This window comes from Anolis sagrei, chromosome 1, assembly GCF_037176765.1.
Source record: "Anolis sagrei isolate rAnoSag1 chromosome 1, rAnoSag1.mat, whole genome shotgun sequence".
NCBI lineage: Eukaryota > Metazoa > Chordata > Lepidosauria > Squamata > Dactyloidae > Anolis > Anolis sagrei.
Window position 1 is genome coordinate 333,059,363 of NC_090021.1, and position 27,696 is coordinate 333,087,058.

The 27,696-nt window shown below is 37.7% G+C and overlaps 1 protein-coding gene across 1 annotated transcript in view; it reads right to left on the bottom strand.

Moving 5' to 3' along the window:
* The window catches only part of PPM1A (protein phosphatase, Mg2+/Mn2+ dependent 1A), a 48,864-nt gene that overhangs the window by 12,863 nt on the left and 8,305 nt on the right, over positions 1–27,696 (bottom strand). Inside the window, exons 2-3 of the mRNA XM_060754029.2 lie at positions 4,417–5,270; positions 2,378–2,495 (exon numbers count right to left, since the gene is read on the bottom strand). Coding sequence (XP_060610012.1) covers positions 2,378–2,495; positions 4,417–5,250 — 952 coding nt within the window. The 5' untranslated portion in view covers positions 5,251–5,270. The remainder of the gene's footprint in view (positions 1–2,377; positions 2,496–4,416; positions 5,271–27,696) is intronic.

A 27,696-nucleotide genomic window follows, 5' to 3' on the forward strand; every position in this document is an offset into this window, starting at 1 on the left:
TTTCAGATTCGGAAAACAGGAGACAGAGTTCAAGCAAGAGTGTTAAAAAAGAAAATCTGGGAAAATTTCGCACCTAGACTACATGCAACTCCCTTTGTACTGGTCTTGTACCAAATATCCCATATTGTTTTTAAAACTCAGGACATTTTAAAGAGCAATTCAGGGACACTGTGGGTACTTTTCGTATCAATGAAATATGCTCCCAATCCCTTTGGCTTTGTTGTCTGTTCACATATAGTTTAACTAATTCCTCTCACTGAAAACTAAGAATTTTAAAATCAAATTATGTACTAATATGGAGCTTGATACACCTAGTGTATGGCTTTAGACATTTTGGGCAACAGCCAAAGAAGCTCATGCATGCAAAGTGCTTTCATATACATATACAAGAAATTAATGGTTTTACTTTCTGGGTCTAGCCCCTCATTCCCTAACGAAAAACAGAGAAGGAGCCTTTAGAGTAGTGGTTCTCAACTCCCAGATATCCTAACAGATGGTAAACTGGCTGGGATTTCTGGAAGTTGGAGGCCAAAACATCTGGAGACCCTCAAGTTGAAAACCACTACTCTAGAGGAAGATACTCTCGCATTCAGAAACAGCCTTCTGGCAGTGAGGAAATGTAACAGAATGACTATTCTAAAAGGCCCTGGTACACTTTCACTACACATCACACACAGCCCACTAGACAAGGAAAATTTGTCAAACATGTGGTGGTGGTGGTGGGGGGTGTGTGTCTATAAAATATGTCTACTTTTCATCCATTAAATATGGATCAATATTTCAACTGTGTTGCTGCAAGTTCCTTAATTGTGGTTACAGTAACACATTACATCATATTCATCTTGAGATCCCATTTCATACATGGAATGTATGAATGAAATGTGCCTCTTAAATACAAACCATTAGCTGCCACCCTCAACACTTCCCCCAATATAAAGAGAATGTGCTGTAAAAAGGATTGACTTCAATACTTTCAATACCTTGGGAAACTAACCTTTTGGATTATAATTCTGAGGCTGGATCTACACTGCCATATAATGCAATTCGAACTGCATTAAATGGCAGTGCAGACCCAGCCTGACAATCATGCAGCCAAAATAGCCAGTGTTTGGACTAGTAGCCTAAAAATAACCCTTCCTAGTTCTGCTACTCACAAACCACTTGTTCAGAGCACTTCTCATACATTAATTTGCTGTTCTTGTTAAAGCCAGCCAATACCATGTATCAGTATTATTATCTCCATACCAAACAAGAAAGAATCCAGCAAAAGGAGTGTGCCGATCATAGCAGAGGGGAGATGTAAAAGAAAAGATACCCTAAGTTGTTATTTAGTCTCCTGGCTATACTAATTCTCATGAAGCAGTCCTGAGGACACCTGGATGTTTGACTCAATTTGTTATGTTTATCAACTAAATAAATAAAAGAAGTGCATGAGATGCTTAACTCAACAAGTTAATACAACAGATATTTAAAAATATGTCACACTGGTGCACAACACTGACAACTCCAGAGCCTGACAATATAATAAGCTTAAATATATAATAACACTTTATTAATAAATCCATTCTTAAAATCTGAATTTGTACTAAACTGACATTCACAACATTTTTTCACTTGAGAAATGAATATGCATTCCTAGTAGTGTTACTTACAACTTGCAATCTGAATATACTTACTTTTAGTAAGTCCCGTTGAAACCTACTCGGGCTCACTTCTGCGTAAACATGAACAGGATTGCACTGCACATGTTCAAAGGCACTTTATAATACAGACTCGAACCTACTGTTTTAGTCCAGATTTGAAAAACACACTTTAAACAGGAGCGGTTTTGAATCATGTGGCTCAAAAATGGTAGAAATGTAAATTGTCAGATTAAAATGCCAGCCTTTGCTAAAATATTGCCCTCCAGGTATTTTAGACCTCAACTACCAAAAGCCCCAGCGAATGGTTACATTTTGCAAGCTATAGTCCAAACTACTGGGAGGGTACCCGAGTGGGGAAGGCTGATCTACGGATTTCAATATTATTTCTAGGTTGTAATAAACTTTGATTCACCTTTAGATATCATTGTGCTATGGTGGTTAACTGTCTTGTCAACAACCAGATCAAAATCACCCACAGCCTGAATTTATTGCTGGTATTGCTTCCGATACGAATGTTATACTGAGATCTTTATTGTAAGCAGAAATCTCAAGGACGCTTATTTTTAAAAATACCGCACACAACCAAAAAGGCAACAAAAGTACCTTCACTTGCGGTGTATTCTAAACACACTATGGCACTTCAGGATTCAATTAAAAAACTATAGACATTTAGCACTTGGCTGTTGGGCTTTCCATTAAAAATGAAGCTACTTATTTTTTTTTAAAAGAGCCACCTTCTACTCGGCTTTCCAGGAACTTGTCCAGCTCTGTCTCTCTCTTCACCGCCTCTGGCAATACCTTTGGTGCATTTGGAAAACAGATCAATATCACACTCATGTTGTCTCGGCTTCCCTGGAAGAGGGGGGAAAAAAGAGTTCCAATGTTATTCCCTTTTCCAGCATATTATTCAATGTTTGACATTCTTCACTTCACATGAATAGCAAAAATCGTCTAATCACAAAAATCACAGAACTTTCCCCCCAATCATCCTACATTTCAGAAAGAAAATTCATTTCCTTGAATCAAGCTTCTATAATATTATTTCAACACAATAACATCTTTGTTTCAAAACTGACATGACATACTGCCACCCATTTTGGCATAATACAGGCTACATTATTGGAACAAAGCATACATTGCCTCAGGAGTAAGATTTAACCAGCCCCTAGCTTCTTCAGCTTCATGAAACAAACAATCGCTCATTTCTTTGTATACTATGACACAGAGAAAACTGCTCTGTTTTATTCTCAACTAAAGGCTCATTTAGGCCTAAGATATAGCAATCTATTGTATGTATCTTTTCATCTGACTTAAAAAGAAGAACAGACCTAAAAACAGCTCCAGGTGGCCAAGAGCTAGAGCAAAGGTGGAATAAAGACTCCCCCTCTGACCATCCTTCCTCTTAAACTCATGTTCTTTAAGAGGGGTAAGGCACAGTGACACCTCTTGACTCGGGATTGATAAAGGATGTCAGGGTAGGCATATACTTTTCTCTAAATTACAGAATGGGCAAAAAAACCAGCCTCATCCTTATGCCTCTTCCAAATCAACAGCCTTGCAATTCTGTCAAAACTAAAAAGGTCAGGATTCTTGAAAACACTGGATTATGTACTCAGTTAAAGCCCCTTTTAAAAATAGCTTTGATAGCTCAGGAAGACTAGATTTGGGAAAGGCCACTGTATTTTTCCCCCTCTTAGAAAACAGGAGTTTAAATGGAAAGATGGCCTAAGAGGGAAATGGGCTTTAAATGAATTCATAATCATGCAATTCTTTCAAGAATACGACATCCCTATTAGTAATACTTTTCCTCACATAAGTATATACAAGATACATTCAGCGTTACAGCAGCAAAACACATTTACCGTATATTCTGGCATATAAGATGACTGGGCGTATAAGACGACCTCCATCTTTTCCAGTTAAAATATAGTTTGGGATATACTTGCCATATAAAACTACCCCTCTTCCAATGCACATCAAATAAAAAATTTAAAAGCATCAGATTTGATGTCAATATGGTAATTTTCCTATTAATGTACCTCCGTTTTTGCCTCTCAGATCTCGCACATGCGCACCTGCACCACTTCACTGCAGTCTTCAGGAGCGAGATCTGAGAGGCAGAGGAGGAGATACTGTATTAGGATACAAGGGTGGGTCAGACAGGTAAAAGAATTGTGTTTTTCTGGGCCCAGAGCCACTCTATAACTTTTTTTCCATAATCCGGGCGCCCCGGACGCCTGCAGCTTGCTCCGCCCTTCACTTACACCTTCCTGGTGAGCCGCCCCTTCACCTCACCATTGGGACCGCATTAAGTACATGAATCCTGATGAATGGATTTTCTTCTAGGTACTTGTACAGCGTTGCCCTTATTGCTTTCATACAGTCGCATACAGCAGGGACGCGGCCACTGCCATTTTTGAGCTCCCCCCCCCCCCCCCAATATGCAGCAACCACAGATTCTCCAATCCGAATTGGAAATTTCAGCATCTGCTCTATAAGACGATTCCCGCATATAAGACGACTCTTGGGTATAAGACGACTCCCTCATATAAGATGACCCCTGACTTTTGAGAAGATTTTCTTGGGTTAAAAAGTAATCTTATATGCCAGAATATATGGTAACTTTTCAGTACTCATCCCAACATGCTTGTTGAAAAGATCATGTACCAGAAAAAAATCTGTATTTTATCAACAAATTATACACAGATTTGTCTCCCCATGTAACTGCTATTGTAAAAAAAAAATCTGCATTTCCATCACAAATCCTAACTACCTTGTATAAGCAGGTGTCAACAATTTCATTGCAAACTCTTTCAAGGTCATCAGTGACTTCAAGCCTTGATCTGACAAATTCACACAGCTCTTCATTTCCCATAACATCCCAGATACCATCACAAGCCAGTATGATGAACTGGTCATCTTCTTCTGATCTCTCAATTTCATACACTTCGGGTTCAGGTGAAACAAGCTGCTCTGTTGGGCCTTTCCCATGGACGCATTTGTAGTCAAAGTCCCCAAGGGCTCTTGACACTGCCAGAGAGCCATTGACACGCTGAATCATGACTGAACCGCCTGCATTCTGTATCCGTTCCTTTTCCAGTGGATTATTTGGTTTGTGATCTTGCGTGAAGAAATAAACCTTCCTGTTTCTACAAAGCAAACCTCTAGAGTCTCCGCAGTTTATAAAGTATGTGTGATGTGGAGAAATCAGAACTCCCACAGCTGTTGACCCGCTTCTATCTGCACCGTGTTTCTTTTCAGAAAGTAGCCTCATTTGTTCGTCAATCTGCAGAAAACCTGTTCTGATTCCAGTCTTTACGCTCTCCACGGATGGTGAAGCACCACGCCCTTTAAAATCATGATTGCTTGTGATGTGATCTAATAAATGCTCACAGCAGTATTTGGCAACTTGGGATCCAGCATGTCCATCATACACAGCAAAAAAAGACCATCCATCAAGTCCATTTGGTAAGCCAATGACAGCTGTATGTGCATCCTCCATCTCAACACGCCAACCTTGCATGCTGCTTAGTCCATAACGCAGTCCATTGCCCTGCCCTTGGGCATTGTGTTTCTCCATCTTTGGCTTATCTAAAAAAGCTCCCATGATGTCGTTCCCTTTCAGATCTATGAAGAGAGAAAAACATGCTGTCAAGCTGTTGCTGAGTTACAATTACTAGTCTAATCATATGTTGAACATATTGCTGTGGGGAAAACCCCCAATATTTGACCTGGAATAGTACTTACTTCTTTACTGTAAGAACCATACAGAATCTGATTAATAGCATACTGTAAACCTTAACTTAGAGCTGAGCTGTTTTCCTTTTGTGGATTTACAGTATTCACTCTTAGGCATGCTCCGTATATTTTTATAAATATTTAAACTGTTACTATGCAAAGGGAGGGTTTACACTTTATTAATGTGGCCTTTATCAAAACATCTGCAGTTAGTGCAAATAAATCAAACTCAAACTCTTCAGAAATAAACAAAGCTACATAGAGTCTTTGTTGTACTGTGTGGTAATATGTTCGGATTCACACTTTGTATACCAACAAAACACAGCCAGATTTAAATAGATCAAACATGTCATGAATTTGGCCGGTAGCCCCTGTGGAAGTTTAGTAGGAGTACATCCTGAATGGAAAACAGAATTTATCCATATGGTGAGTGTCTTGGACCAAAATCAATGTATCTGGTTTTAGTAATTTCAGAATTAGTTTACTGAAAAATAGACCTAGAATGATACTGTAAGCTATCTAAACTAGATGTTCCAAAGCTGGTACCACCAGATGTTGCTGAGCTCCATCTCTAATCAGCCAGGATGGTGATCAGGGGTCACAGGGAATGGAACTAGAAACAGGAGATCTAGTCTAAACTCCTGCTGAGTAATCCATTACTCCAGCACTTCTTAAAAGTGGCCAGCAACCTCCACTAAAAAGCTTCTAATTAAGCCTACCACTTTCAGGGGCAATCTATTTTACTGTTGAAACAGTTGTAACACAAATAAGCTGTTCTAAAGTTGAGTTTAAATCCTTTTTTCTTCAATTTGAACATATTTCTGTGAGACCTGGAGCAAACCAATAGCAAAAAACAAAAACAACCCCAGATCGCAGCTATTTCTTTCATATGTTACAGCCTTTGCAATATTTACAGATTGCCCCTTAACAATTTCCCCCTTTGTAGATTAAACACATCAAATTCGTTCAAACTTTTCCCACAGAAAGTTATCTAGACTCCTCACCCCTAATTGTACCCTGAATGCTTTCCAATATATCAATATCTTTCTTGCAGTGTGCTCCTGCTGAGGTGCATACAAAATGAAAGAGAGTGGCAGCATTACTTCTCAGTCTGGACACTATATGTCTGTTGATGCAATCTAGAACTGCATTAGGCTCACACTCCTGACTCACGTTGCCATCTCATTAAAACCATTAATCCTTTTTACACGTACTACTCTCAATGCACGTGTCACACACACTATACATACACCAACAATGGTAAAAAATTCTTTTGGACTATAATTGCCTGAGTTTTGCCTATACAGCACCTATGCTTTTCCAGGTGAAAAAAATTAATGTTCTTGTACCTTCACAATGGATTCAAGGAGAATCTCTTTGCTACTTCTAACAGCATTCAAATTTTGTGTCAGTCTCCTCAATGACCCCCGCCCAAGGGGGGGGGGGTGCCTCTGCCTGCTTTCTAATCTATCCATACCAACTGAACTACAGTAGATAACATCTGAAACAAAATGCAAGTCTCTAACCCAACACTGTGACTTTTTTCTTTCATTTGACATCTTTTGTCTGATAATGAAGGCAGTAGGGCTTTTGCATGATGTGTTTTGTACAGTTTTGTTGGTTGTTAAAGTTATGTCTTTTGTGGATTTTGAGTTTCATTTTATTTTACTGTAGGGCCAACACATTTACTCTGAATTTGTGTATCTGGTTCTTACCATCTAAATAAAATCACTTGAATGTTTATATATTGAGATTCATGTTGTTAGTTTGGTTCCAATTTTCCACCCCACCCCAAGACTCTCCTTTTCTTTTTCTCTTTGCTACCATCCACTTGCACCCTGAAGACACATTTCTCTGACCCTTCACTCAATGTCTCTCCCCTCCACATCCATCAGGCTCCTGGGAGCTGGAAAGATCACTCTTGCCAGAGATCTAACATGGTGTTTCCAAGTGGGCTTTAAAAGTTAAGCTGAGAGACACATGAAATTAGCCTTGGATACAGACTTATGTATGTGCAACTGGATTGTATGAGGTGCTGCTGTATGAGGTGAACCTTATCGTTAAAAACAAAACAAGAATCAATAAATATTTTTAAACCTCAGAGTATCTATCCTTCCAATTAACTAGAATCATAGAATCATACAGTTGGGGGAGGCCACAAGGGCCATCTAGTCCAACCCCCTGCCATGCAGGAAAAGCACAATCAAAGCACTCTGGAAAGATGGCCATCCAGCCTCTGCTTAAACCCCTCAAGAAGACAACTCCAGCACACACAGTGACAGCATATCTCACTGCCAAATAGCTCTTGTCAGAATGTTCTTCCTAATTGAATGTATTTTCCTGCAATTTGAATCCATTGCTCCATATCCTAGTCTCCAGAGGAAGAGCAAACAAGCTTTGTCCTCCTCAATGTGACATCCTTTCAAATATTTTAACACGGCTGTCATGTTCCCTCAACTTTCTCTTCCCCAGAGTAAACACACCCAGCTCCCTAAGCTGCTCCTCATTGGACTTGGTTTCCAAACCTTTGACTATTTTGGTCGCCCTTGTCTGGACCTCTTTCAGCTTGTCCATATCTTTCTTGAATTGTAGTGCCCAGAACTGGAAACAGGATTAATCCAGCAAGTAAGGTCTGCCCAAAGCAGAATACAGAGAGACTATGACTTCCCCCTGTCCAGACACTATACTCCTCTTGATGCAGGCTAGAATAGCATTTACTTTTTTAGCTGTTGCATCACACTGTTGACTCATGTTCAGCTTGTGGTTCACTAAGACACTTAGATCCCTTTCACACGGAGTTTTTTCAAGCCAATTGTCACCCATCCTATATCTGTGCATTTCATTTTTACTACCAAACTTTAGTATTGTACATTTCTTCCTGATGAAATTATTTTTGTTAGTTTTGGTCCATTTCTTTAATCTGTTATAGTCATTTCAGATTTTGATCCTGTCCTCTGGGGTAATAGCTCTCCCTCCCAATTTGGTGTTTTCAGCAGATCTGATAACCCTGTTTTCTATTCTGTCGTCCAAGTCATTGATAAAGATCTTGAATAGAACTGGGCCCAGGACAGAACCATGTGGCACCACACTGGCCACATCAAAGACTAAAAAGAACTGGAATAAGTGTCTAATCTGAAGCATGGATAAGACATTCCTATGTGTTTGTAATGCTATTTCTAAAACTCATGTGGTTAGACAAAACAAGAGAAATTTTGATTAAAAGGGGCAGTGGGTTCAGTTAAAACTCATACTTCAAATTGTTTTCATTTTTTTTCCAAAGAGCTCACCTTGTATTGTTTCTTCTGTATTGTTTCTCATGTTCCTTCCTTAAGATTCTAAAGAGTTCTACTACTTCTTATCCTTAAAAATGTATACAATAATTGTGCTTGGTATGGCCTAAATAACACTACAAAATATTGTCTGGTCTTAGAAGCTAACTTAATCAGCCCTAGTTAATACTTGAATTGGAGACTGCCAGTGAATTGTAGATGCTGTAGACTATATTTCAGAGGGAAAAAATGATTAAATACCTCTAAAAACCCTATGAAGTTTTTGGGAGCACCATAAGAACATGATCAAGTCTGAGGGTGCTGTGAATATGTTTTTATAGATTTTAACTGTGATTTAAAAATACCAATGATATTTAATTCTGTTTTAATATTTGTATATTGGAAGATATTAAATGGTCTTGAAATGCTTTTGATGTAAGCTGCTTTGAGTCTCGTTGTGGAGAGAAAAAGTAGAGTATAAATAAACAAAAGAAGAAAAACTCATTGACTGGTGACTGTTCAAGGCACACAAACACACGCAACATGCATATTACACAAGGAAATGTTCATCCATGAACATTTTTCTGAGAAGACAAACTTTTTATACAAAATAAGGTTCTTTTCCCTTATTAGGGAATACAGCTGTCAGGTCATAGCTGGAGAAGTACGTTGAAACTGTCATTGTTTTAAGTGTCTGCATCTCCTATTAGCATCATGGCATATTATCACGACAGAAAGTGGAAAATGAGTATTCTATATGCATACTGCTCATGTGCAACGCAGACAAGCAGTGCAGAAACAGAGGTTGAATATTAGCACAGCAAGGATCAATGCAAATCATGTTTCATGGCACACATAACCTAAGCTTAAGATTCATGTACCATAGCTGAAAAGCAAGTTTTATCTACAATGCATCCATAATGTATGCACAGAAAGGAAACCAGTATTTTCTGTGATACTTTCCTTTCTACTTAGCTCCATAGATTTCAATATTCAAAAAGTAAGAAAAGAACAATATTTGCACAGGGCATTCACATCTTTCTGGCAAAAAGCTAGTTATCCCAGGGTTTCTTTACTTCAGCACTATAAATAAGAGCAATCACTTTTTTTGTTATGATTGTCACAATTTCAACAAAAATCTCTTTCATATTATTCAGAGATTGCCAACAAATTCTGGTTCCACCTACTTTGTCCTATATGACTGTGGTTTGGACAGAAATGACCAGAGAACATTTAAATTAATTCTAAGTGGAACCCCATGCTGAGCTGACTAAAACTGGTGGCCATAAAGCTACTATTTGCATAAGTGCAGAAGTGCTACAGAAGTCTAACATAACCACATCTGACTTCAAATTAGGAAACCTCTTAATAATAAAGGGACTGCTAAAAAGCAACCTGAAGGAGAAGTTTAAAAGGTTAAATCCCTTTACTCTCCATATTCAAAGCTACTACAGAAACTTAGCTAGAATCTATAGCTTAGGACAACAAATATATCATGTTTGTCCCTTGATCATAAATACTTCTGAACACTCTCACTCTTGTTTCTCTACTAATCTCAACCATACTTGGCCCCTTCATCAAAAAGTAGTAATGTAAAAATGAAAACTTTATCTAATCTCTTCATTAGCTACTTAAGCTATATTTTCCCATGCAAATTAAATTATAGAAGCTATTACTATTTTTTTTTCCAAAGCTTATAACCTGAAACTGCCTTTTGAGTCAGTTTCAGTTCTCAGGAAAACATGCCTATCTGCTACTCTACTAAAAGAGAGCTGATCCCTAATAGCTTTCATTTATTTCCCAAACAAGGGTGAAAACCCTGGACAACTTTTATTTTCAACCTGTGAATGACCATAAGTCAGAAACTACTTGAAGACCCAAAACAATAACCAAGAATACAAATAGTAGCAGTGAAGTCCAGCAGACACTAACAGAATCATATGATGGAATATTAAAACTAACTGAAAATTCAAAACACTACAAGCTATTAGAGGCAGATGTAATGTATCAAGTAAGTTATTTTTACTTTCAAAATTTTGAAATTACAAAACATATATTACAGTATTTTATGGAATTTTGTACAATTTTAAAATCTACCTTATGGAAGAATATAGAAATAACCAGTGCAATGTGTGTTCATTAAAAGCACAGACTGCAGAACCATACAGAACCATTCAACATTATTGCTTAAGCAAATATAGACCAGCATAATAATCTGCAAGAGACCATTAGAAACACTAGCCAGCATCTTGTTAGTGACATGCTTAGACAAATTACACCCATATGTTTTTCCCCCATTCACTGTGGAAGGAGGCATTCAGCACCAGAATCTTCAACAGCACACCATGAAACTGGATGTCCAAAGATGCAGGTATCCTCTTGGACCTCAATGACTTACAGGTGTATGCTATATGTGGAATTAGCCCTGGTTCAGACTTGGATGGGAGGCTTTTAATGAATACCAGTCACTGCAGGCTTAGAGGAAGGAACTGGCAGAACCACCTCTGACAAAAGACTGTATGATGATGGTGATGGAAATTATGATTATTTGAATAGAGATCAATGAAATTTGTCTACTGTATTGTTTGGTGTTTTCAGGTGGCCAAGAAAAATGAGAAGAATAGCATATTTTACACTCAGTGTTATAGAAGAGATGTGGGTGGCTTGTTCTTAGTGGCACATGTCTGTATACGTAATTTTATTTGTTAAGCGTTTTATTCTTTTTCTCTCCAAAAATTTCAATTGTGTATATGTATGTTGAACACACGCACACACACAAACAAATATGCAAACACATTTTAATCTCTCACATCAACCCTCTAGCGAAGGCCATGATAATCATGGAAAAAAGTTTTAAAAGATCCTTTTCCCAGTAACAAGAGACAGAGAAACATTACATCACAACTGTAACACTGTATAAAGAAAACTCACTTCTTCTGAAGTGCGTTTAGCATTGTTACTCATGGGGTGTGGTCTCATTAAACAGAGGAATATCATATGGTTTCATGTTGGCTCCTACTATGCCTTCTACTATTTTGAAGGGTGTTAAATATCATAACCATGAAAACTATGGACAGAGGCCAGAAAGGGTTCAGAAATTCAGAGTACAAAAATATGGAGACAAGGGGAGGAAAACTCAGCAGCTGACTGATAGAGAAGGATCAATGGTAGATGAGAGAGCCTCATCTGGGGATGTGGAGGGGAGGGGAGGGGGGGGGAGAGCAAAGATCCTTTTAGCACAAAAAGCCAAATATATACTGCAAGATGAGAACATGGTAACACAAATAAGTATGGTGCTTTAAAAAACCCTTAATACCAGAATGTGCTGTAAATACAAAGCGATAGGACAGAAATTAAATATCCTGGCCTACATCTAAAATTGAGTCTCACAGCCAACTTTCCCAATGCAACAGACAAATTTTGAAATTCCACATTATTTAATGTACAATTTAATACTAGAAAAGGAAGAACAAGGAAGCAGTCAATATTGTATTGCTGGTGCCAGCAAATTACTTTTGGAAACTTTTAAAATATGCTGTACACCTCAATATGTACACCTGCTGTTGAAAAAAACCATAATGGGACCACTCAATTGAACAACTTTTGGGCAGTTTCCAAGCTCTCCTTTTTGGGCAAAGTCTTGGAATGTGTGGTAATCTCATAATTCTATGTATTCTTGGAGGGAACTGATTATCTGGCACTTTTGACTTTAGCCCGGGTCATGGAACTGCCTTGGTTGTCTTAGTGGATGATCTGCGTAGGGAACTTGACAGGAGGAGTGTGTCCTTGTTGGTTCTCCTGGACCTCTCAGCGGCCTTCAATACCATAGACCACAGTATCGTTCTGGAACGTCTTGCAGGAACAGGGCTTGGGGGCACTGTCCTTCCTGGAGAGCCGTTCCTAGAAGGTGTTGTTGGGGGACACCTGCTTGGGCCCCACAGACTTTGTGCAGTGGGGTCCCGCGGGGTTCAGTATTGTCCCCCATTTTGTTGAACATCTACATGAAACCATTGGGAGAGATAATCCGTTTTTTTGGGTTTTATGTCATCTGTACACAGATTATGTTCAACTCTATTCTATGTTCAACCTGCTACTAAGGAGGTTGTTCATGTCCTGAACTGGTGCTTGGCAACTGTGACAGTCTGGATAAGGGCAAACAAATTGAAATTGAATCCAGACAAGACAGAAGTACTCATGTCTAACCATCACATTATTAGTTATAATACAACCAGTTTCATATCACCATAATCAATTTTAAAGTCTAATGGTTAGAAAAACTTTATATCGACCTATTCTATTTTAATCACTGATACAAATGAGAATCACTGTCTTTTGTGGCTGTTGGTCCAGGAAAACATGTGCAAATCTTAGCTTTAGTTCTATGTTTTCAAGTCAACATTACCTAACACCATGAGGTTTGAGATCTGCTTAAAACTAGCATGCTGACAAATGGACAGCAACTGAATTTATATTAATTTTAGCAGAAATCCACCTGTATGTGTCAATTATATTAGACCACTGAATCCACTACACAATCTAGAGATGGAGGTATGTTAACCAGTTCTGGATGGGGTTACATTCCTCACGAAAGACTGCGTTTGCAACTTGGGAGTGCTCCTGGATCTGTCTCCCCAAATGTCAGCCCAGGGAGGTGCAACGATCAGGAGTGCTTACTACCAGCTTCGGCTGATCCTCCAGATGAGCCCATTCTAGATTTGGAGGACATAAAAATGTTGGAGCACAAACTGGTACCTCAAGGTTGGATTTCTGCAATGTGCTCTAAATTGGACTCCCCCTGTACCAAGTTTGGAAACTGCAATTAGCTCAAAACATGGCAGCTGATTGGTTCCGGTAACATCTAGGAATAAGTATATTAGTCCCATATTAAAGTCACGTCACTGGTTGTCAATTAGGTTCTGGGAAAAGTATAAAGCATTGTTTTGACCTTTAAAGCCCTACATGGTTTGGGTCCAGGTTACCTGCAGGATCGTCTTCTCCCATACTATCCACAGTCCCTTAGGACACTGAGGTCCTCTGACCAGAACCCAACCAGCAACCAGAGGATCTTTTCATAGGACATGCCAAGACGGTGGAACGATTTGCCAAAAGAAACTTGACAGCTAAATCAACTGTTGGAATTTAAAACACACCTGAAGATCTATCTCTTCCAATAGGTCTACCCAATCAGTCTTAATCAGGAATTTTAAACTCACATCTTGTGTTTTAATCTTTGTTCTATGTATTTTATATGTATTTTATCGAAATATGTTATAATACGTGTATTTTATAGAATGACTACAATGCTTATGTTTTTAGCTATGTTATAACTCACCACAAGAGGAGGCAGGTAAGAAATAATTTTTTGTTGTTGTTGATTTATGCTCTTCTAAGTTAATTTACTTTTTAAACTTTCTGGTCAATTATTACCCAATTACAATTAAGTTTCAAACCACACAGTACACGCAGGAACAGAACTACTGTCCCTAAATTTATTAGACTTCTCCATGTTTGGTACAGGCAAATGTAGATATGACAGGTAGGAAAACAAAGATGTGGAGGGGAAATTAATTTCCACTCGGAGGTAATGGTGCAAAAATAAGTGAAAAGGGTTTCTTGGACTTGAGTGCACAGTTCCCCAGAAAACATTCATTTATTCAGTTAAAAAAATTAAAAAAGGATGATGCAAACCATGCAGCCAGTGTAGATAAGTCTATTCCCTACACCAAATTGAATTTCAGAACCATATAATCAACCCTACCCACACAGTTACATCATTCAGACTCAGACAACAGTGACATGAAATCACTTTATAGAAAAGCAGCTCCACCTATTTCCAGATCAGACTGGCTTCAAAAGATGACAAATATTCAACCATATTCAGCAGCAAGCTCTACCTTTCAAAATACACAGGCAGCAGGGCCCATTTACTTCTTTCAAAAAAGAAGTAAATGGGCACTGAAATATCATCTATACCAGAGTTTTCCCCAATCTCAGGTATCTCAATGTCTCATTATCATTGGCCATACTGGCTATATACGTGGAAGTTGTAATCCGCATCAGGAGAACCAAAGTTGGAAACCAATGCAACAGTTTTCCTTACACTTATAAATGATGTGTGCATATATCTATTACTGCTAAGGATCTGGCCTTACTGCAAAACATTCAAGATCACAGAGTTATTATGAAACAGCTCTGGCACTGCATGAAGATAGTGAGCAGAATTAAGATTCCACACACGAAGTGTACAATCAGCACTACATCAAAACAACATTGCGCTGCACCACTGAATTGAGTGGAAAGAATGGTTCTACAACTGACATGTAACACAAAATGGCATGCAAACCTCATTCAGCATGCGGATGCTCAAAGCATTCTACATACCATTGCCTTGCCTACACATATTTTGCAGATAAGCATGCCTACAAAGTTTATGCATCTTTAAAACTCCAAATATTTTCAAACACAAGCGCTACCACTCACCACCATGAAGTGCATAAAAGAACAGCATACAACATACATTAAAAACAAAAAGTGAAATAATTTATAACATTGTCAGATGTTTAAGAATATCCATTATCTCTCAATGTATCGATGTAGGGTTTTCTTGGTTTTTTTGTTTTTGTTTTTGTTTTTGCTCTTAAGGCTACATACCATCCTGACATCATTCCTCAAGGGGAGATCCAACCTGTATCTGTAAACCTATAAAATAGTTGGCTACATAGTTGTCACACAAGAAAAGAAAAATTAACATGAAACAAGGAATACCAAGGAGTTATTCTAGTTACTCCAAACTAGAATAACTCCATTTAATCTGACAGTGAGGAAAGTTCTGAGAGGAAAGTTTTGAGAGTGCCTTGGACTGCGAGAAGATCCAACCAGTCCATACTTCAGGAAATAAAGCTCAACTGCTCATTGGATATTAAAAGCAAAGATGAAATACTTTGGTCACATCATGAGAAGACAGGAAAGCTTGGGGAAGACAATGATGCTGGGGAAAATGGAAGGAAAAAGGAAAAGGGGCCAACCAAGGGCAAGATGGATGGATGGCATCCTTGAAGTGAATGGCTTGACCTTGAAGGAGCTGGGGTAGTGACAGCCGACAGGGAGCTCTGGCGTGGGCTGGTCCATGAGGTCATGAAGAGTCAGAAGTGACAGAACAAATGAACAACAACAAATGCAATTGGTTCAAAGGACTTATGACAAAATTTGGACTCATGTGTTTAAACTTGGTATGTTAAATTTATGTAATTTTAAATATGTAAGGGAAAACATTTTTTCAGGCAGATGAAAAAATGAAAAAATTGAGGAAATTGAAATTCATACAACTTACTTTCAGATCAAACGCAAACCTACTTTATTGCTTTTACAATACGATTACATAAAATACTGTAATCGTATTGTAATTAGTATATAAATTTGCACTATTGGGCATATTTTTGAAAGCACTCCAGCAATGGCCTTACAGTTTTTGTAACAAGAATAATAGTAATAGTAACAACAACAACAACAATAGCAGAAACCCCAGGGGCCATCCATTCCAACCCCATTCTGCCATGCAGGAATGGTACAATTAAATCACCCCCAACAGATGGCTGAACACTGAATTCTTCAGTAGTATATCACCACATCCTCCTTTCATGAATACAGCAGTACATTCAAAAAAAATGTATCTTGGTTCTGAGTATTACCTTGTACAAATATAAATTATTATTCTGTTATTTCTTCACACAAACATACAGATTTCATACCAAACAATTCCTGAAATTTCAAGTGCGTACAAAAATGGCCACAATCATGGTGGTATTTTTCTTGTTGTTGCGTGGTTTCAAATCTTTTCTGGATTATGGAGACAGGGTTTTCTTTAAGAAGGGTTTTCCCCTTTCCCTTGCTTTTTACTGAGGCTGAGACAGAGTATGACTAGTTCAAGATCATCCAAAGATTTGAAACCCGTTCCCCAGAGTTGCAATACAACGCTCAAGCCACTATATCATGCTGGCATTTACATAGGTATAAATTCCCTTAGAAATGCACCTAAACCCCTTTTCTTGTGCAAAAATATTCAATTTAAGATCTTAGAAATGGAGATACATTGTAATTGCATATGTACTTAGTTGTTAATTTGCTGTCCCAATTCAGTTGTACAATGTTGCCGATCAACACAAGAATTGCACTGCACAATTGATGTAACTCTGCTCACTAAGATTTATGCTATACACAATCAAGGTAGGATAGTAGCTATTATCTTACAGATCCCCACCACCTTTTCCAGTTTTAAATCCCTTCATGGCTTGTTCAATGGATTTGAGTCTAAACAAAAACACATTTTACCATTATCTGAGGAAGAAATCCTCAGATTTCCTTGAAGTGACTGGACTGACCTTGAAGGAGCTGGGGATGGTGACGGCCGACAGGGAGCTCTGGTGTGGGCTGGTCCATGAGGTCACAAACAGTCGGAGACGACTGAACGAATGAACAACAACAACGAGGAAGAAATCAGAGTAATATTTTTTTGTGATTCCCACGCAGCCCTCTAAGAGATCTTGCAAACAGATGGTACATCCTCAGCAACAGAAATAAAACACAAGCCTGGGTCTAACCCCAATATTCAGCAAATTCATAGTGACACAACAGGTGATGGAAATTAATCCGGTTGATTTTGCGATACCTTACCTACTATGCAACTCCTGCTGAAAAAACATCAATTTCATTGTCACTGATTTTAGTATGACTAATACACTGGCAATCTGTTTCATTAAATACAAAAGATAGAGGGATGAATGTTAAGAATAGAATTACTAACTGTGCTTAAAGAATTATCTGATGATCTCCAGCCATCATTGAATGCACACTTTTGGAAACGGGTCTTTTTACCTATGAAGTTCTAAAGCACAATGTACTGTGACGATACTGTACAAAATAAACCGGAATCTTCTTCTATTTCATTTATAAATTTTCAAAAATGCCACCTGAGAGACACACAGAGAGAGACTTCTTTCGCGGCTGGTAGTATTGGAAAATCCATAATCTATTGGAAATTCCAGTGTACCATAACCTTATTGCAAAGGTAAAAATGATGTCACCTCTGTTTGGCAAAATGTGACTCTCTGTGAACATAGAAACCATCTGAAAACCACAAGTCAGAAGAAAGGTGTGACCTTGTTAGAAGTCAAACCTTAAGACAAGTGATATTCGTAAAACATTAATGTAACAGCACACAGGTAGCTCAGCTGTGAAACTGAGGAACCATGTCTTTAAATGGCCAAGGATAAAGGCAGGGTACTACAAAAATGTATCTGGTTAGCAGAGGATAGTTGTTTGAAGAAGAATTTGCAGTTGTAATTGTTGTTGCCCAAAAAGCCTCTTATTTACGACATGCACTTAAGAGACAAAACAAAATAGTCTTCTTTGAAAAATAACTTATCTTGTTTACTACCAAATTTGTATATATTCAGTATACAGATGGGTAGTCTTTAAAATGTCTTTAAGCATATCTGTACTCAACTCAAGTCCATGAGCACACACATCCACCTCCAATGAGGTCTGAAACCAAACTTATCTCATTGAAGTCCATAAGCATACATTTACCTCATTGAAGTTCAAAAACAGACAGAACACAAAATAGAGTCCTGAGTTTGCACATGCTCAGTACAATCACATCTATAACTCTTCCCACATCAAAGAGTAAGCCAAACTAGCAAATCAACCTACACATATAATGTAGACTAACAATTATATATACATTAACAAACAGTTAGTGGAGGTTTAGAAAGTTGCTATTTTCAATAGGTAGGCTGCAAAAGCCAAGTTTTCTCCAACCCTATTTTCCCTGTTAAAAAACAGTAACACAGTGCTATGAGAATTAATAAAGAGCATTTAGTTTAACATCAATATAAATAATCAATATAAACAGCATCCAATGAACATGTTGAAACCCGAGACCTACTTGCTTTTCGGAAAGCTGGTCAAACCTTTCTCTTCCAACAAGCTTTCGATGGGTGAATAACTCGGGACTATGTCTGTTCTTGTTTTATTGTATTTTAAAGTTAATTGTATTGTTTTAATCTGCTGCTGTAAACCGCTCCGAGTCAAATTGGGAGTAGTGGTATACAAGTCAAATATAAATAAATAAATAAATAAATGTATATTTTAAAGAACATAGTTTCACTAATTCCATGAAAAAAACTTACAAACACTATAGTACATTCTGTAAGTATCTACTGTCCCCTGAATACAGAATGCAAACACTAATTTGATTGGTTCTATGTGATTATGTAATTTTAATTAATATTACTGTTTTAATTTGCTATGTACCAGGATTTTATATTGTTGTTATTGTTATTGTTGGCATTGAATTGTTGCCTGTGTTAGCCGCCCTGAGTCCCCCTTTGGGGGTGAGAAGGGCAGGGTAGAAATGATGTAAATAAATAAATAACTCTGAATCAGCAACTTCCACAAGCTCCGAAGTGGTAAAATCTAACTTCCAGGCAAATTTGATGAACCTGACTCAAATGGTATGTGCTATTTATGTGATTAGATGACCACTCCCCACATGTTAATAACAGGCAGTAACAAATTCACACACTTCAGATTTGGGTACACAATTGCACAATTCATCTATGTTCCATGCTCAACGTGACATATGAATAGATAACTTGTATAATACCAAAAGGAACAACATAAATCTTGACAAAATTCTATTCTGGCATCACTGTCCTGACTTCTTACTAAGTAATCATTAAGCACTACATTAGTTAGTAATGTGTGACTGACATACTGTATACGATATCGTAGTATGAAATAAAATTGTATTTGCTTTTCTGCAACTTAAATGCTCCACAATTCACTGCAGTGTCATTTTAAAAACTAGAACTAATTAAAAACCAATTGACTTGGCCACGATAGTCCATGCTCTGGTTACATCCCATATAGCCTACTGCAACGTGCTCTGCATGGAGTTGCCTTTGAAGACTGTTTGGAAGCTTCAAATGGTCCAGTGGGCAGCAGCCAGGTTGCTAACTGGAGCAGCGCTCAGGAAGCATACAACACTGAGTCCCCCCTCAGGGGTAGAGAAGGGCGGGTATAAATGTTTGAAATAAATAATAGTAAATTCAGTTGCACCAACTCCACTGGCTGCCAGTTTGCTACTGGGCACAATTCAAAGTGCTGGCTTTAGCCTATAAAGCCCTAAACGGTTCTGGCGCAGCTTACCTGTATAAACATATCTCTCCCTATGAACCATCTAGGAATTTAAGATCGTCTGGGGAGGCCCTGCTCTCGATTCCGCCTTCTTCACAGGCGGTCTGGCGGGGATGAGAGTCAGGGTCTTCTTAGTGGTGAGCTCTTGGATGTGGAAATCCCTACCTAAGGATATTAGTTTGGCCTCCTCTCTCCTAACCTTCCAAAAAAGTAAAAACCTGGCTCTTTGAACAAGCCTTTGGAAATGCAGTGCAATACACAGACACAGAATTATGTCAGTTTGAAACATGGAATGGCTTAGATGATGCTACTGGAAAATGAGAATAACAGGAAGACATTGATTATGTTTTTAATTGGTTTTGTATTGATTTTATAATGCTGTTTTAAATGTTTTAATTGTATATTGTAGATTGTAATGGCATCAAATAGCTGCCAATTTGTAAGCCGTCTTGAGTTCCCTTCGGGCTGGAGAAAGGCGGGAATAGAAATATTGTAAATAAATAAATATTTAAAATTACATTTTAAAACATGAAGTCTAATGCAACTTCACAACACTCTAAATTCTAACTATGGATTTATTATTTCTATTTATTTCCTATATTTATACCCCGCCCTTCTCACCCCCGAGGGAGGACTCAGGGCAGCCTCACAAAAGCATCATATGGTGCCATCATTATAAAACAATCAACAATGCATTAAAAATATTAAAACAGCAATTAAACAATTAATTAACACACATCTATTAAAATCAGAGTCCAAAATCCAGTCCGGGTCAGTTCATCTGTAATATCTGGATCATAAACAATTTACACTTCAATACTAAGTGCATTCAGTGGGATATATGCTGGAAATGTAGGCTCACAGCTCTAGTACTCTTGATAGTAGGAACAATGCAGCCTCCAAATTTATACATAGCATGGAATGTGACACTTACTGCCAACAGGTGAGTTTACTTAACTCTACCTGAGTATGGAGATTGTTTGATAAAGTCATCTTTACCCAATGTAGCCTGCCAACATCAGAAAGTAGCACATAAGTAAGCAGAGATCATAGGGATAATTCCTCACTGCAATTTGGAAGAAGGTGGAAGGCTTACAATCACACCAGAGGATAAGGATCAATTCGCAGACCTCTTGCTGTGCTACTTAAACAACAATCACTGTTCTGCTTCCAAAAATATATAATTGTAACCATTTTCTAAAATAATATACAATGGTGTAACAGAAGGATAAAATTCTACTCTGTTATACTTAAAATAGAAGTGCTTAGGGTCACAGGTGTACAACAACACATTGTAGTAAATATTTCAAAAGTCAGTGAAATCAACTAATAATGAATAAATGGAGAAATAGAAGTTTATTGATTTCAATAGAAGTGATAAGCATATGTCTTCCTGTGAAACCATCTGGAATGGAAATGGTTTGATACAGTTGAATCACCAGAATGTTTTCAGAATCCACATGGGTGTCTGTAAAATTGAATATCTGATTCTCAACCCAAACAAGCTACACAAAATGAACATCATCTGTCCAACCCATTCCATATATAAACTACTACTATACTCACAATTCAGACTATTCAGCATTATTTTTTAAGAAAACTATTATTATTATTATTATTATTATTATTATTAACTTTATTTGTACCCTGCTAGCATCTCCCAAAGGACTCGATGCGGCTTACAAAGGCCAAGGCCTCAAAACACAACATAATAATACAACACCTAAGCAAATTAAAAACAGTTAAAGCAGTATTAAACAATAAACAACACATCAAGACACTATAAAAATGGGCCAGGCCAGGGTAATGGGTACAAGATTAAAAGTGCTGATGTGACAGGTGATATGTAAGGTTTATAGTGTAAACTACTCAAGTAAAACTTTTCTGCACTTCTTTTTTATGTCAGAAGCGACTTGAGAAACTGCAAGTTGCTTCTGGTGTGACCACTTGGCAACTGTAATTTAGAACGGTTCACTGTGGATAATGTTAAAGAGAACTTCTGAGAGTTTTTTAAAAATAAAAATCACAAACTATGAATTAAATGGCATGTTTACTGCACTTTAGAGGAGGACTTCAAACAAATGATCACATGTTTGACTATAGTCAAATATTCCATTCAACTAAGAATACATTTGTATAAATGGAAGTCTACATTTTAATTTCACTACGGTATCAGCAGACAGAAGCAGAAATAAGGAATCATTACCCCTTAGGTTTGCAGAACTGAGAGGTGCAAATTTCACTTCAAAACAGTTGTTCTTCCCCAATGCCCTTTAATAAACCATTATTATTTATAGCTACTTCCAAAGAGACCAAAAGTTCCATAATCTCTTCTGCTGGGACACAGATGGCAGAATCAACCAGAAAAATCAAGGAACATGGTTTACCACAATGGTCCATTTCAATCAGCTATCCTGGTTGTAACTTATGGCATGAAGTTGGTTTGTTTTGAAATTAACCAGAGTTTCTGTTAAACACAATAAACCATGAACAACTAGTTTGATTTAAAGGAAAGCAAATGCTTCTGAATTTCTTTTTCCAGCAGTGTAGAAAGAGGAGAGCCAGCATATAATATACAAGGAAGATGCTAGACTCATCTCTTGGCTTAATGTTATAGCAGTGTAACCAGTAACTGGTATCTGGTCACCAAATACATTTCATGGTTGAGAGAATTTCCCCAATTCTGGTGTGGTCTGATTTATAACACCATACATGTTAATACAGGTGTTTGTCTTTAACTTTAATGGTTCTAAAACTCTAAAAGTGAAATTGTTCGGATTTTAGCATGTGAAGCTTGCTCATTGCCCAAATTCAAGTCTTTGGTGCACCTATCCCAGTAAAGTTCAGTGTATAAAGTATGCAAAATCTCTTGGTTAGGATATTTCAACTGTTGACACTTCAGAATTTCATGGAAATGACAAGAAACAAATCTACTTCCTTCTAAAAGTACATAGGCCTCATCACTGCTCTAGTTTAGATCAGAGTTTAGAATTTAAGATTGTGATATCATGCACTCTTAATGAATAAAGTTCCTGTCAAGAGTTTTACAAAATATTAATGTCAGATATTTGACGAATATTTAGTAATTTGATTAGGTCTGTACTTTCAATAATCACTAAATCAGGGCTACTCTTGGACAAAGTCTACAAATCAAAGCTCAACTCAGGGATGCCTTCTCCCCAAAAGAGGTTGGGAACCTGTTTAGAGGTTGCTGCTTTCCACATCACAGGCATATAAGTCTGACTTTGACTCATAAAGCTCAATTTACATATGCAATTTAACTTTTGATCACATATATATAACATTATTTCAGTGTGAATAATGATCTACCTCACAGGGCTTTTAAGAGCAGTCTGCACTTGGAACAAGCCATCAGCTCTGTGCATGTAGCTAACCAGACTGGCTCCCCGTAAGTACATTCATACAAACTAATGGACTCTAGTCCACAGAAACTCATATATAGGTGTGTTGGTTAAGTTGCTACAAATCTTGTTTTTGTTGCAACAGACTATCAAGGCTATCCCTAGACATTTTAAATGTAACATACAGTAGTTACAAGCCGAAGAATGGCTTGTAAAATGTGCACTCATCTGAAAAGATGACTGAGAAGATAAATGAGGACAAAGTTCTAACAATTAAAAATTATAGCTAGAATTGGTCTTTGATCCGAGAAAACTAAGTCCACAGTAACTATCTTGCCTTCAGTGAGGCGCTATGTCTTTAACTTAGTTCTTCAACTATAAAACAGGAACATTGTTCTGCTTTATGGGGTCAATAAATAATGTGAAACATTTTTCATGAAAGTATTTCTCATTTGCTGCCTCAATCCTAAATTTATACTAGGGAAAAATCAACAAGATTTGACTGCCAGATAATTTCTTAATATGGTGTGAAAAACACAAAAGCTTTAAAGTGGAAAAAGCAAAGTCTGCTCCATGAGATCCTACACTAAAGGCAGTAACTCTGGCTCCAGTGGGTGGAAAGTAGTATGATGAGAGTCAGCTCTTAAACTATTTTGCCATGTTTAGAATTAGTCTCTAGCTGTCATCTGTATGTATAAATATTCCACCCATCTGGCTCTTGAAAGAAAACAGAATCCCAGAGGAAGATTACCTGGCTACACTATATCCACATATTCACAATTCTTTTTCCAGAGTAGGGTTCCAACTGCTCACTTGCACTATTTACAGATTCATTTAAAAAGAGAAAATGAAAACTGGCTGGTTTCCCTGATTCCCCTGCTTCTTCCTTTGGGGATTTGAGTAAGCCCAGGTTAGAGAGTACTTGGAGCCTGACAATAACTGTAGCAACACAGACACTGCAGTACCCTGTCTTCAAACCAAAAAAAAAAAATTAGCTTGTATCTGGATTGCTCTTTTTATACAGTATGACCCCTTTATCCATGGACTCTATATTTATGGTTTCACTTACCTACACTCTAAACCAGGAGTCCTCAAACTAAGGCCCGAGGGCCAAATATGGCCCTCCAAAGTCATTTACCCGGCCCTCGCTCAGGGTCAACCTAAGAATGAAATGACTTGAAAGCACACAACAACAACAACAACAACAACAACAACAATCCTATCTCATCAGCCAAAAGCAGGTCCACACTTCCCATTGAAATACGAATAAGTTTGTATTTGTTAAAATTGTTCTTCATTTTAATTATTGTATTGTTTTAAGTGGGTTTTTTTGCACTACAAATAAGATATGTGCAGTGTGCATAGGAATTCATTCATGTTTTTCCCAAATTATAATCTGGCCCTCCAACAGTTTGAGAGACTGTGACCTGGCCCTCTGCTTAAAAAGTTTGAGGACCCCTGCTCTAAACAATACTGCTACCCCCCCCCCCCCAAGTATTTGTTGGACTCTCTAGATCCTTCAGTCCGATTCTACAGTATGCTTCCAACTCACGTATAGTCAAAATATAGGGTCTGCTATTATCCACCGTTTCAGGTATCCACATGGAGTCTTAGAACATATTATCTCATAGATATGCGGACCATACTCAATTTGAAAAAAAATTGCAAAAATATTGTTTAAAGCTGATCTGCTAGTAAGTTACCAATGTAGAAATGAAATTCCACTCTTACAGAAACTAATACGATGATATAAACTTCCTCATGTTCCAAGACAGAAACTTTTTTTAATAAAACATTATTTTTTAGAAAACAATTCCCCGATATAAATGTAATTCTATTATGTAAACTCAGAAGGAGTTTCTCATAAACAAGACAATATTACATCAAAGTAACATTGCAACTTCCTGCTGTCAATCATTAAACTCAGTCCTGGGCCCAGGATTATGCTTTCAAAACTCAAGCAGTTATCCCAAATTATATAAATCCTTTTGAAACTACCAGCAATAGAGGTGTGCACATACTATAACTGCAATGTAAATGTATAGGAGTGCATACTGGGCCCAAATGCAGGATTAGGCAATCATAGCTATCATTACATATATATTTGTAAGGACAACTTTCTACCAGATATGGCCATTAGTGTTGGTAATGTCCAATGAAATATGAGAATAAGCAAATTCATCAGAATTTCTGTGGTCAGGGCTTCAATATTTTTCCCCTCCAGATTGACTATCACATGCAATAAATACATATACATTAAATCAGTTCAAGTTGCATAATTTATAAAATGCATAAACCCTCTTCCATAAATACGGTATATAATCTGGGCTTTTTACTTTATTTCAAAGGGCAGTGGTATAGTCCTCAGCAATACATGGTGTCACGCCCCACTTCAACTATGCAAAATATCACAAGAGGCAGCAGCACATTTACATAACTCTTTTTTGTTTTGATTCATTTCCCTTTCCCACACCTTTTCTCTCTTTCACAGAGACAGTAATAGCTGTGTGCGTAGGAAGGCAATCACTAAGGCAGACTGCTTTATAAATATTGCACATTTGAAAGTATATACCTAGCGAAATGGATTATGCAGCAGGGTGGGGTGCTTTATAAATAGATTCTTTTATTAATGGTTCTCTGTGAATGATAGGGAATGCTTCACAGCAAGAATAGAATGTGTGCTTATAACCATAATTAATACATCCTGGCAGACAAGAAGCCCTCTCGCCCACCACCATCCCTCCAGGGAAAGAAATAGACATCCTGCTACGTCACCACCAGACTGAGTTGACACAAACAATGAGCACCAAGAAATCAAATCTTGAAACACAGAGGTGCAAGCCCACTTAGTTGCTCCTTCTATACATAGATATTCAAACCATCTGTATCCTAAGTGGTTGTGCTTGCAATGCTAAAGTTCTACTGAAGGTAAAAGGGTTGTTCTTTCAAATAAAGGTTTTAAAGAAATGACTTACAACCTGCTTTTTAGTAGAAGATGAACCATGTCAGTGTCGTTCCTCCCCCCCCCCCCCCCAAAAAAATACACACACACTCACAGAGTTGGAAAAGATCACAAGGGCGATCCAGTCCTTCTCAGATACTTAGAAAATATACATCTTGCCTTTGGTTGACAGGACTAAAACTATTCTAAATAACTACTTTTTAGGTCTTCTATTCCCTCAAAAGAACTGAGGATGTATTTTTTCACTGTTTTCCTGGTCAGCAACTTTGTCCATTCTCCACTGAGCTTCTGCTATGTGCAGTAGTTTCAGACTCACAAGTTCTTTGTGACAAGAACCCAGAAACCTCTGTTCTGGTTTGCTAGCAAATGGAAAACCTTGATGACAGACTACAGGTTGGGTATCTCTTATTCCAAATGCTTGAGTCAGAAGTGTTTGGGATTTTTATGTTTCACACATTGACTGAATGTAATTTCATACACCATACTTCATAGAACCATAGAATAATAGAGTGGGAAGAGACTCCCCTGCCATGCAGGAAAGCACAATCAAAATATCCCCTGACAGATGTCCATCCAGGCTCTATTTAAAAGTTTCCAAGGAAGGAGCTTCCGCCACACTCCAAGGCAGAGAATTTCACTGTTGAATAGCTCATACAGTGAGGAAAATCTTCCTTATGTTCAGAATCTTATTTCCTGTAATTTGAACCCATTGCTTCAAGTCCTAGTTTCAAGGGCAGCAGAAAACAAGCCTGCTCCCTCTTCTTTATGACACCCTTTCATATATTTATGCATGGCTATCATGTCGCCTCTCAACTTTCTCTTCTGCAGGCTGGTTTTTAATAACTTGTACATGTGACAAAGTTCCACCTAAACATGAGGGCAATTTGCAGAACTGTTTGACAGTAGCTAGGAGTGTGGCAAGTCCCCTTTTCAGAAGGTTTTTTAACAGAGACTGAATGGCCATCTGTTGGGGGTGCTTTAATTGTGTATTGCTGCGTAGAGAGGGGGTTTCAATTGGATTGCCTTTGGGTTCCCTTCCAACTCCTTGTCTTTAAACATAAACATGAATTTCAATGCATGTCCTTTGTTTAATCCCTGTCTTGTCTGTTTTAATATATATTTCATAGAAATATGTTTTGGTTTGTAACTTTTATGGAGGTACATTTAAGTGTGTGTATCTGTATTGTTTTTGCTGTGTTTATGTATTTTAATTGTTTTGTAACCTGCCTAGGTTCATGAGGATAGGCGGGTAATAAGTAAAATTATTAATTATAACTCTATCCGTTTGTGTGCACTGAATCATGGGGTGTCACTCTCAGAGCCACTCATGCAGACAATGGTGGATTTTGGACAAGGGATACTCAACCATGATTTTAGATCATATGATTTTAATGTTTATAAGAATATGTTTTTGATCACTTGTTTTAATGTTTAAATGTAGTTACATTTTTATGATTTAATTGATAGTTTTATGTTAGGTTTTCATGTTTTGTAAGGCATTGAATTTTGCCATGAGTATGTTGGAA